A 12559-nucleotide genomic window follows, 5' to 3' on the forward strand; every position below is an offset into this window, starting at 1 on the left:
AAGGGAATCTTTTGAACAAGCGCGAATATCGACGAAGAATCCCCGTAACGACACCTTCAAGTTCTCCCAAACAGGCCATGGGGAGTAGTCGACTTCGCAGCAAAGGCAATTAAACCACCAACCAGACACATCACACCGCTGAAGATCGACATTTGGGCAAAGCTGGCATAGTGTTGCACGAATGCTCCATTGGCAGGAGGACCGATCAAAGCAGAAATGGAGCTGAGACCGACTCCCATTCCGAGGAGGGTGCCACTTTCCTGTCGGCTCTTGATGCAGAGCGTGAAAGCTGTCGTTCCACCGGAAATGATTGTTCCGGTGGTGAACCCGACAATGACGGCGTAAACCACCAATGCCGCGGTGGACTCTGCTTGGTTCATGCAGCAGACAACCACCCCCGAAGCTATTCCTCCGAACATGAACACGTTCAATCGTCCGAATTTGTCGGCGAGGATTCCTGGGACGACTCGACCAAAAGTAGACGCTCCGTTGACGATGGCTAGCAGGTAGGATGCTAGCGTCGCATCCATGCCACGCTTAACAGCGTAGGTGGGCATATAGAAGAGTGGAGCGAACATTCCGATGAACATGAAGAAGAGCGCCGCGATTACCATGCAGTACGTGCGGTCCTTGAATGCGGAGGGAAGAAGAAAAGCGGACTTGCGAGGAGGTAGGCGACTCCGAACAGCGATGCAGGAGAAGGAGAGCAGCGGAATGAGGAGGAAGCCAATGATGCGAATGGACCATCCGAAGCCCAGATTGGTGCTGTTCAGCATTTTGGAGAGCGCGATTGGGATGACAACGCCGCCGATGGAGGATCCGGAGATCACCAGGCCCAGTGCTGCGCCGGCTTTCTTGTCGAAGTATTGGGTGACCGCGGCCATTGCTGGGAACTGCAAGAATCCCATGGAGATGCCGAGTAGAATGCCCTGGGCCAACATGAATTGCCAGTACTGGGTACAAAGGCTGGTCATCATGATGGCAAACACAAGAAGTCCCGCAGAGGGTCGAATAACCTTGTTCATATTAGTGGTTCGTCTTGAAAATGAAAATAAAGATGAGAAGATGTGTAGTTTACATACCCAAGCACCGTAACGATCAAAAAGAGGGCCACCAACCGCGCCTGCCGCAAATTGCGTGAAAACAGCGACGGATCCAATCCAGGCCACTTTGTCTGCTGAATGGCCTTGGAGTTGATGGGAGAGATAGTATTCCACGAAGACGCCGAAGGAATTAGCAAATCCGAGAGCCGAGAAGAAGATACAAGCTGCCCCAGCTGCGACGAGCCAAGCTTTGATACCTCCATCTGGAGGTGGGCCCAGGTTGCTGCCGTCTTGTACAGACTTGAGAGTAGCGGCTTCATTCTGCCATTGGTAGTTAGAAGCGAAGCATGGTTGATTGTATTTTGAGGCCACTTTGGATGTGTTAGAAGGTTGTGTAGTCGTGTTAAAGCGGTCCGAAGCTGCATCTTCATTGCAGTGGGTGCAAGAGCGGTCGTCGCACATGATGGGCGAATTGTAGGAGTGAGAAGAGTGATGAAAAAGGAAAGTTTGTGAATAGGTCAATGTTCCTTCTTTTGGTTCGCAGTTCCAGAATTATCAAAGATGCAAAGATGTCTTGTCCGGTGCTGTTTATACTCCCGTTGTACTAGTTAATGCCCATTCACCATGAAGTCCCGTGATTGGCTCAGCCAGAATTTCGGGAAATTGCAGACGAGAAGGACCAACTGTGCAATTCCCGACTCCGACTCCGACTCCGACGTTTGCTTTCCTTTGCTGTTTCGTCCTTTCTTCTTCCTTCGTCACGCTCCTTTTGTCTTTCCAACTTCCCTTCTGCAAGTCATCAGTCATCATTCGGATCTCGGATCTCGGTCTTTTGCAGATGATCGGAGTCTACTGTGGCTGAACAAAGCAGCTCTTTCTCTTATCTGATCTACACTGGAGGCTCCGAGTTACAGTATGGATCCTCTCCAAATGCCGCAATCTGAACGGCGTCGTCGCCGGCCACCGATGTAAGAGAAAGGAATATGACGGTTCCTCATGATGCATAGATTTTCCGAGTAACCGGCAACTTTTTAGATCTTGTATATTGTGCCGCAAACGAAAGATTAAGTGCAATCGGGAGACACCATGCAGCAATTGCGTGAGATCTAAAAATGTGGCTTGTGTTTACGACGCCATGTCGCCAAATCCGCCCTCTAATCGAAGCAGTACGATGAATGCATCTGCAAATCATAGCAGCCAAATCCACCCACTAGAAAGTACTCGGATGGAGATCCAGATTGAGCAGGTCTCTGCATCCGATACCGTGATGACCGCGCCGAGTGGGCCAAGCCCATCCATGTCGGCCCCGTCTGATAAGGCGGTCCTAACCCCTTCAAGTCTACCTCCAACAGAGGAGCTTCAGCACCTGAGATCTCGAGTGAAGCAACTGGAGGAACAGCTGACCAAGACAGTCCGGGTCTCTGCCGGACCTGCGACCCCAAGTCCCAACTACAATATCAGTACAACCAGATCTCACTTCGCTGGTACATTTCATGTAGCTTCGGAGAGCGCCACTGCCGGTCAGCCACCAACCATCTCACGATCTATCATGCACAAAACAAGGGTATTTGGACAAAGTCACTGGATGAATGGAGTTGCTCAGGTAAGTTACTACTCTGGCTCATGCAAGACGGAGGACAGATGCTGACAGTGAATCATCAGTTTGCCGAGGTTCTTGATCTGATAGAGCCCCTTCTTCAAAAGGAGGGTGCGCGAGCAATGTCAAATTTGACCAGGTGCAAGTGGCTCGGCAAAACGATTAAAGCTCAGCGCACACCAGCATGGCCATGCCCACCAACGCGTGATCTCCCCCGTAAGGATGTTGCTGATGCCCTGGTTGGGAATTACCTCCGAACGTCCGAGTCCGTCTACCGCGTCCTCCATGTTCCAACATTCCAACGAGATTACGAGGATGCCATGAATTCGAAGAACGCGGAAATGCCATTTTTGATTCTTCTGAAACTGGCGATGGCAATCGGATCGTCAATCTATGATGATCGGTTTTCCATGAGAGCAACAGCCATCCGATGGGTCCATGAAGCGCAAACGTGGATTTCCGAGCCCGAATCCAAAGCCCGGCTCAGTCTCCAGTTTCTTCAAATTCACATTCTCCTTCTTTTAGCCAGAGAGATTGTCGGCGTCGACGGCGCTCTTGTGTGGGTCTCCACCGGTGAGCTGTTTCGCCTCGCTGTGTACATGGGACTTAATCGGGACCCAGAGTTCCTCCCCATAATGCCCTGCTACTCATCGGAAATGCGACGAAGACTCTGGAATACTATTCTGGAACTCGTTTTGCAATCGAGTATGGAAGCAGCAGGCCCTCCCCTCTGCTCCCTGGACGACTTCAACACCTTGCCACCCGGAAACTTCGATGATGAAGCAATTACCCAAGAAAACCCAATCCCAGCACCAGATGATGTGTTCACTGATGTATCTGTTGCCTTGGCCCTTCGCAAGATGGTGCCTCTCCGCCTATGCATTATCAAGATATTGAATGGCATATCCTCCCACGCCGGATACGAGGATACGCTTCGCCTTGACCAGGAACTACGTGTAGCTTCAAAACTGATCTCTCGTGAATTACAGGGATACAAAACCAAGGGGAGCGGTGGAAGAGTACCATCTGATTACCAGACACGAATCGTGGACTTCTTCATTCGGCGTTATATGACCGCGATTCACATGCCATTCTTCAGTGTGTCGTTGAACGAAACCCAGTACGCATTTTCGAGAAAGGTCGTCATCGAGACATCGCTGAAAACATGGTGCACGATCTTCCCCATGTCATCGGCCATGGCAAGCCATTCTCAAAATAATGCTTTGCCTTTGGAGACTGATGAACTGTCTCGACTTGCACTTTGTGGAACTGGCACCTTCCGCACATCTTCCATGCAAGCCGTGTTCCTCATCGCAGCCGAGCTCAAAACGCAGGTTCAGGAAGAGACCTCCACCTTAGGTCCGATGTCCCTCCGCCGTGATCTTTATTCCGTCTTGCAAGAGGCCAAAAAGTGGTCTCTGCACTGCATCGAAGCAGGTGAAACAAATATCAAAGGATACTTGTTTCTCTGTCTCGTTTGTGCACAGATTAAAGGATTGATGAACGGTCTGTCGAGGGAAGAACTTCCCACTGTACTCCTAGAGGCAGCAGAAGAGGCGGAGGCCGGGTGTCTGAGCATCCTGGAGGGCAAGATCGATTCCGCGACGATTGATGTAGAAAGACAGGATGATATGGCAATGGACCCGGTATCCGAGATAATGGCGGACTGGAGTTTGATGGTGAGTGACCCTTCCCATAGAAATCTTGATTCCTGCTAATACTTAGAAGATGCCCGACACCCACTTTTATCTGGGGGACTCTGGTAACATGGACTGGATGACGATGGATTCGCTGGCGGCATGCGCATCATATTCAATTGATGGCATTTGAGATTATTGTGTGGCCTAGATGGCCCTTGCTATTGTGATACCCAAGGAGATAGCTGCACCCGAGAAATAACAGTTAATGGCTATGACCTAAAGGAAGTTCTGTAGTATTAGACCGACATCTCTTCGGCTTTGGATTTGAAGCGCGACGTGCTGCAGTAAATTCAATCGCAAATAGTGTAATCTGAAAGGCTTCGAGGGGTCAATATCGACACAGAATTTTGTATTCCATAACAGCAATAAATCGCAACACGTTGAGGCCGTGATGCACTCAGCTGATTCAAGTTCTTCATACAAAAAGTAACCCTGGAAGATGAGGGGCTTGTATGTACGGAATACCACTGGGCAGCGATCTCTGCTCCGGATGAACACTTGCATACCCGCATTTATTCAAAGTCTTTGATTGGGCAATTGTAGGTGGCCGTCATGCTAACTAGTAACCACTAGTAGCAACACAACTTTGAATCAAGCTGCCCAGCTGAGCTGTGGGTCAAGATCTTCAAGGTTTGCAGCAACGACCCCGATCGCCGAGGGAAATAAATACTAGACAATGGTCGCAAATGGCCAGAAATTCCTGTACAGAGCACTCAAGTATGATTTATGAGTAAATCTACTCCGTGAATATTCTTCACACTTCTTTGAATCATTAAGCGATTTATCAAAATTGCATGTGCACCATATCCCAGCTGTCTGTACAAACGCCACATGATGACACATCCAAAGTGGTACAAACTCCATCCAACGCGAGGGGGGTCGCGAAAAAAAAGAAAAGGTAAAAAGCAAAAAAGCAAAGCAAAAAAAGATTGAACATTTCGGATGAGGAAAGACAGTAGCGAGGACTACGAGCGCAATACTCCGTATAGTTAAGCTCATCCTCTTTCTTTCTGTAAGACCGTAGGAAAGAGTTCACAAATAGCCAGCCACTGATTCGGATTTTTGGACCGCCATCTATCTTCTCCACATGAATTTATTCCCTCCTGAGCTCTACGCTTCAAGTTGATGGTTTATTTCGAGCTGAGCCCAATGACCTCGACGAACCCGACGAGCAAACTTGACGAACGAGGGAAAATCCCCCCCTCAAAAAACGCCACCATGTCCCTTCTTCCCTTCAGCTCCCCACAGAGACGCATGTTCAGCTGTGTGATATCCTTGCTGCCAGCTGCGCCTTTCCCCACCGCGACCGTGTGGTTTGTTTTTCCCACGCCAGTCTTGCATTTCAATTGCAGCCAGAAATAATACCCGACCGGACGATCCACTCGAATAAAGCGTCTGCATTGACCAGCTAGCGAAAGCAATTATGACAAGGTTACACGAACTATCTGACCATTGGCATATGTACATATGTGCATGATGCATTCGAGGATGCGCAGAAGATGCGCCACGACCAAGCCAAGCTGCGCTGTCAAATCATACATATGATGGATTGGATTTCTCTTAAGACTCGGTGATCTGGTCGCAACGCGAATATTTTCCTGGATCTTCTTTCGTTCACCACCCACCGATAGGTACTCTACTAAAAATCCATCATGACCGTGACAAAGTACCCCGAGTCTGAAACAGATGTGTGAGTTCTTTAAAGTCGCATCCGTTTGTTTTCGCAATAACTAACAGTGCGACTTTTCCAGGCTCATTATTGGGGCTGGCCCTGCCGGCCTGATGGCGGCATACTGGATGGCTCGCTATGGGGTGAAAGCTCGCATCGTTGACAAACGCGCGGAGAAGGTAATGCTCGGGCATGCAGACGGGCTGGTGCCGCGTACATTGGAGCTGTTCGATAGCTGTGGGTTCAATCATCGGGTTCGAAACGAAGGGGTTGCAGCTGTTATTTCAACTTATTGGGTTCGTTTAATTGTGCCCTTGAAGCACGTTGGACTCGACTAATGGGTCTGTGAGTGAATAGGGCCTCAACGAGGAAGGGAAGCTTGTGCGCCAAGAGCATTCTGGCGAGAATACAGAATCGCGTATGCCTTTCGTTCATACGCTTTTGGGACAAGGCCGGTTGGAACAATTCATTCTCGATTCTATCCACGAAAATTCGTCCATCAAGGTCGAGCGAGGCGTTGTTGCCGAGGGATTGAATTTTAATGAACTGGACCAGGAGGATCACAGTGCTTACCCTATCACTGTTCAACTTCGGACTCTCAATCATGAAAAGCCAGTCAATGGGGAGGCACATTCGCAGAATGGGCCGATCAAGCTAGAAAATGGTATTGTAAATCGCCAACCTTCCGACGAATCGAATGGTGTCCCACCGCAAATCCAGAGGGAGGAGAAGGTCGAGATTGTCAAAGCGAGATACCTACTTGCATGCGATGGGGCGCGCAGTTGGACGAGGACCCAGATGGGACTCCCCATGGAAGGATCAAGCACCGAATATGTCTGGTAGGTAACCCGTGCCCCCGAAGTCCACTGGTGTCACTAGCTAACTTTTACCCAGGGGTGTGGCTGATATCGTCCCTATCTCCAATTTCCGTAAGTGATTCATCCATGATGGGCATCTTAGTACCATAATAACCAAGACCACCTCAGCCGACATTCGCCGCTTGGCTATGGTGGAGAATGCTGCCGGTTCGATCTTGATAATTCCCCGTGAACGGAACCTCATGCGCCTCTACGTGCCAATGCCAAAGGGTCAAGATACACAGACACCCGACGCAGAAAACGGCACAACCAACGGTCGCCGTGATAAATCTACTTTCACCCCCGACGATCTCCGAAAATCGGTCCAGGCAATCCTTAGTCCTTGGGATTTCGATTTCAAGATTTGCGAATGGTTTTCTGCCTATGGCGTCGGTCAACGAGTCGCCTCGACACTATCTCGAGAGATCCGGGTCTTCCTTGCGGGCGACGCAGCCCACTCACACTCGCCAAAGATCGGAATGGGAATGAATATGAGTCTACAGGATGGCTTCAATCTCGGCTGGAAATTGGCACTGGTGACACAAGGAGGCGCCTCTCCTTCTATACTGAACACTTATAATGCCGAGCGACTGCCTTTGGCGAAGATGCTGGTCGAATACGATCGGCAAATCTCGTCACAGTTTACAAAAGACGAAAACGCGTCCGAAGACATACAGAAGACGGACGCACGCACGATCCATCAGGAATTTGAAGATTTCTATGAAGGACGCAAGGCTTTCTATCCTGCCAGCAATCTTGTCCACAAGCTCAGCAGTGAGAAGGAACAGAAGTTCCAAGGCCTCGTCCCCGGAGAGAAATTCCCTGTTCGCAAGCTTCTCAACCAAGCCCGTCTTGATACGAGATGGACAACAAACATATTAGAAAGTGATGGGCGGTTCCGACTTGTCGTTCTAGCGGGTGACATACGCTTTCCAATGCAAAAGGAACGAGTTGATCAACTCGGCAGCGTCCTACCCTCCATTCTCAACCGATATGTCGCACCCATCAGCCAATTTGACGGCCCAATCAATACGTTGACCATCCACAGCAGTCCCTGGGACGAGGTTGAGTATCACGATTTCCCGGAGGTATTGAGACCCTTCGATGAAGTCATGGGATGGGCTTATGATCGTATTTGGTCTGAGAGGGCATGCACCTACGACTCTGAATGTGAAGGCAAAGCCTATGAGAAGTGGGGAGTCGATCTTGTTCGGGGTGCTGTGGCCATTATTCGCCCTGATCAGTATGTTGGATGGGTGGGCGAATTAGAGGATACCGCGGGCATGACGAAGTACTTCGACCAAATACTCACGAAAATCTCAGCCGGAAAATAATGTCAAATAATATGACAGTAGCTGTTTTTGTATTGATTAATCTATGCCAATCTTCCCGCATCTACCGACACGTACGATGATATATACTTCAAGATGATATATACTTCAAGAAGCCATATATCTGAACCTCCACCAGACCCTTAAAATATGGCAAAGTGGTAGCTCTGTTCCTGGCCCTCAAAGAGTACCGCAGGAGGTTTGCCATAGCGATCTAAACTGGGTAGAACCAGCATCAGGGAGTCTGAAACAATTTTCACAAAAGGGCCCGTATTAGTTCCTTTACGGCCTCCTCAATGTACCTCCCTATAATATACAACACCTTTCGCTGTTAGCAGACAGCACTAGTAACTGCCGAAAATAGAACAGCAGGTTGACTCAGCGAGGACTATATCAAAGTAGATTAATTCGTACAGTCTCATTCGCACCTCGGCTTACCTTCTAACTCACCCTTAATTACTATCCTCCTCTAAAGCACCAATGTAAAATCTAATACTCAGAGCATTACAGTAGAGCAAGAGTAGAAAGCACAGGCCATGCCTAGCGATTAAAAACCATGGCAGACCCAAAAATCGTGGCTTTTAGCAAAAGTAGTATTTTGGAAGCGCTTTTTCCTTACGTAATTTTCCCTTAAAGTCACATCAGTCTTTTATGATACAAATACTTTGCCTTAACGCAGTCGTACTACTTACCTATAATACTTCAAACTACTCAGTCACAGTAGCCAGATACTCCGGTAAGCAGTCCAAGGCTTCCAGCGTGGCTAAGAAGTCACTACAACAGAAAGGATATCGACGCAAGATATTCCTAGAAAAGAAAAGTCATATGAGTACAGCCAGTTATGCGGCGCAGATATATGCCTAGGCATTCAGAGTCGAGAGTCAGGGGACAAATTTTTTTTTTTCAAAAAAATGAGAAAATAAAGCAAATACTAAATATCTGAGATATTTATTTTCTCCGCAGATACGTTGGGATTTTGGTCCTTTCTTAGTCCCCATCTGATATGCATCGAGAGGCTTCGATCATATTCAATACATATACTTTACCTCTCTGTTCCCTAGAGTCAATTCTGGTTGGATAGCCCGTCCGTCTCCACTTTGTCATTAGATCATTAACTAACTACAAAGGCGGTCCAAAAGTTTGAAGACATCACGCTATTTTTTTAGCACGATTTTTGCCTCACCCCCAACCTGTCTTCTTCAACTGCCCCCTACACCTTCAAAATACGTCGGTTGGCACTGAAATAAGTGGCAACCGAAGGCTAGGAGGTGAGCTTTCATCTGAGGCCCACACAGCTATTATATAGGCTTATGAATATGGTATATCGCCTACTAAAATAGCTGCTGGGTTCAACGTTGCACGCTCAACAATATACTCTACAATCAAACGATTCCGAGAGCACTAAACACTTAAATCACTGCCTTTTTTAGGTACCCCTAAAGTCTATAGGTACTCTACTATCAAATATATCTGTTTACTTACATACCGTAAGCCTTAGCTAAGCCTTAGTAAGCTAAGCGCACATACCCAGTCATCCATCTTGATCAACAATTAAGCAATTCCTATATTTAAAATTCCTCTAGCGCTATCAAGCAAGACATTATATCCTAATTTTGAAGGAGAACGCCTACAAATAAGTCTGATTTTGCTGAAATTAGAGGGCCGAACGCTATAATTCCTAACTATAAAGCTTTATATTTTCCGACGAATACAGCGTTCAACATATCCCTAACTTAAACGGCCAATATATTACCCGGTTTAGAGGAGAAGCTTACTAGTAGGGAATAGTGTAAGTTAAGGTTTATATAAAGGATATTTATTAAATAGTATAGGCTAGAATATAGCTCAGAGGGTATGCAAAACTCATAATTATAGAGCGTAACTTTTCAGAAGGACAGTAAACCCAAAACCCAATGGGTTAAACCCAATAACCCCAGTGGGTACCTATTTTAACCTATTTTTACATAATTCATTCACAATTTTTATGTAGTATATTTCAATACTTAATTTATATCTTTTTCCTAGAAGGATTTAGATACTAGGATCCTATATATATATATTGTAATGGGGGGATTCCGCTCTCAACACCGGTATCCCATAGTCAGGTGATTGAGGCCTTAGTAACAAGGCAGCCATTTGGTTTCGTGAGAATAAGTAGCGTTCGTTCCATAGCATCAATAACAACATACATGTTCCCCCCTTATGAAATGTTCTACTGAGGCTGCTGAGGTTACGGTATCGATATACTGCTCATGAAAGGTTCTGTTATTCGTTCTATCGTTCCTCTCTAGCTCTCGCTTTGCCTACGACTCTCGTGCACTCTGCGAGTGTGATGGGTTTGGTTCTCTTGCAATCGACCCGTCCGCTTGACAGACTGCCAGCGAGCATTCCCATCTTACAATATATATATAGTATTAATTATTATATATTCAAATTTTAGGACTAAAATAGGTACCCACTGGGTTCCCAAATGGGTTATAGAATTGGACCCAAACCCCATTTTGGGTTGGGTTGGGTTGGGTTGGGTCCCGGTTATAATGGGTTATGGCGATGCCTACTTCGGACAATGCGTAACATACGAGCAAACAAAATTCCCTTCCAACTCAAATTTGTGTGTGTACTGATAAGCCGCTGAAAGTCCCGAAGGACAAACGGGAAATATTCTTTAGAAAACGTCATTATTGCTCATTAAAATTTCAATCCGTGGATAGGACCTTGGGGAATGCGATTAGAGTTTGGGTCATCAACTCCGATGGAGTTTTAGCGCCCGGCTGCTTTTTTGTCAAGTTCTCGCTTGTTCCGGGAGGATTCAGGCTCGATGCTTTCAGCCACAACTGTGACGTATATGGAGAGTCTCGGCATGATGATTTCCATACTTGGAAATGGCTTCGTCTTCAAAAAAAAAATTGAGACTCATTTGTTCAACTTCCAATAGAAGCGACCAGGCGAGTGTAAAGGGTGCATTTGATGGGGTAATGTATTGTAGGAACAGTTCATCTTGCTGCTATTCCTTATTTTGCGGTACGGCTTATTAAACCCAGAGCGCATGACCCCACCAATCCAGAGAATGAGACCCCAGATAACAAGGTTTATTGGCAAGAGAGCGCCACATTTTACAACAAAGAGCGTTTGATGTGGGGGAATTCAATGATGGAACTCGTAGATGAATCTAGATCTGACGAAATATGCCGGTCATAGTCCATATCATTGACCACACTATAGGTAAGACAGAGACCGTATCCGGGTAGCAATTTGGCTATAAAAACTTGGTCTAGTCCTATCCGAATCACTATATTAATTGATTTCCAACCAAGGAAGATATCAGTGACTCTACCCTTACAGCTATTATGTCTGCCACCACGGATCGCAACCCTGTACGAGACCAAGCTGAAAGCGATGCCTGGTTTCCATCCCCTTACTCGCTCACCCAGTATACGTCTTCTAAGACCGACTTTGACGGAGCTGATTACCCTAATCCTTACAAAGGTGGCAAATGGAAAGTCCTTCTCATTGCATCGCAAGAGCGTTATCTCGAGATGGCTGATGGCGAGTTTTTCTCCACTGGTAACCATCCAGTAGAGATGCTATTGCCTATGTATCACCTCGACGCTGCAGGCTTCGACATCGATATTGCGACTCTCTCTGGTGACCCCGTGAAGTTTGAATTGTGGGCCTTCCCGCAGGAGGACAAAGCGGTCAAGGAGATATATGAGAAATACAAGTCCAAAATACGCAAGCCCCTCAATCTTCATGACGTATGGGGCAAAGGCTTTACCCAACAAACGCCTTATATCGCTGTATTCGTTCCCGGTGGTCACGGCGTGTTGAACGGCGTCCCTTTCTCAGCAACCGTTGGCAAAGTTCTTCGCTGGGCACATGATAACCAGCGTTTCCTCATTACGCTGTGCCATGGCCCGGTATGTATGCTTGCCGCCGACATCGACAAGCCTGAGGGTAGCAAATTTATTTACGATGGTTACAAAATTGATCTTTTCCCGGACTCGTTAGATCAAGGGACCAATGTTGATATCGGTTATATACCTGGAAAGATGGCGTGGTATGTTGGCGAACGGCTCCGCAAGCTCGGTGTCACACCTCTCAACAAAAGCATCAGCGGTGAGACCCACCGGGATCGGCTAGTCCTTACCGGCGATTCTCCGCTGGCGTCCAACAATCTAGGGAAGCTAGCTGCCGAGACTCTGCTCAAGGAGGTTTCTCGGTATTCGTGATTATGATTATTTCATAAATAGCATGGCCGGGCAGAGACACACTGGTAAGATCAGACGTCAGATAATTAGCCTCCATCTAAAAATCCTCGCCAGCTAATCGTAGAAAGACGCACCCCTAATTGCCGTCGGTGGC

The 12559-nt window shown here is 47.3% G+C and overlaps 4 protein-coding genes across 4 annotated transcripts; 3 read left to right on the forward strand and 1 right to left on the reverse strand.

Moving 5' to 3' along the window:
* Positions 1–56: 56 nt before the first annotated feature.
* Positions 57–1505, reverse strand: N7481_006935 (MCT family MFS transporter; the record flags this gene model as incomplete). The annotated part of the gene is made up of 2 exons (XM_057266154.1): positions 57–1016; positions 1083–1505. The coding sequence occupies 2 exons, from the start codon at positions 1503–1505 to the stop codon at positions 57–59; spliced, it is 1383 nt and encodes a 460-aa protein (XP_057120355.1).
* A 763-nt stretch (positions 1506–2268) lies between these two features.
* Positions 2269–4470, forward strand: N7481_006936 (fungal specific transcription factor domain-containing protein; the record flags this gene model as incomplete). Its single annotated transcript, XM_057266155.1, has 3 exons — positions 2269–2646; positions 2706–4319; positions 4369–4470. 3 exons carry the CDS (start codon positions 2269–2271, stop codon positions 4468–4470), a joined length of 2094 nt encoding a protein of 697 aa, XP_057120356.1.
* A 1522-nt stretch (positions 4471–5992) lies between these two features.
* On the forward strand, positions 5993–8200 carry N7481_006937 (uncharacterized protein; the record flags this gene model as incomplete). Its single annotated transcript, XM_057266156.1, has 5 exons — positions 5993–6030; positions 6092–6305; positions 6367–6848; positions 6904–6938; positions 6996–8200. The coding sequence occupies 5 exons, from the start codon at positions 5993–5995 to the stop codon at positions 8198–8200; spliced, it is 1974 nt and encodes a 657-aa protein (XP_057120357.1).
* Positions 8201–11544: 3344 nt separating this feature from the next.
* N7481_006938 (protein deglycase HchA) lies at positions 11545–12426 on the forward strand (the record flags this gene model as incomplete). The annotated part of the gene is made up of 1 exon (XM_057266157.1): positions 11545–12426. The coding sequence occupies one exon, from the start codon at positions 11545–11547 to the stop codon at positions 12424–12426; it is 882 nt and encodes a 293-aa protein (XP_057120358.1).
* Positions 12427–12559: the final 133 nt, after the last annotated feature.

Source organism: Penicillium waksmanii, assembly GCF_028829765.1.
Source record: "Penicillium waksmanii strain IBT 27052 chromosome Unknown utg000007l:1.0-4314555.0:1.0-4317578.0, whole genome shotgun sequence".
In the NCBI taxonomy this organism is placed as follows: Eukaryota; Fungi; Ascomycota; class Eurotiomycetes; order Eurotiales; family Aspergillaceae; genus Penicillium; species Penicillium waksmanii.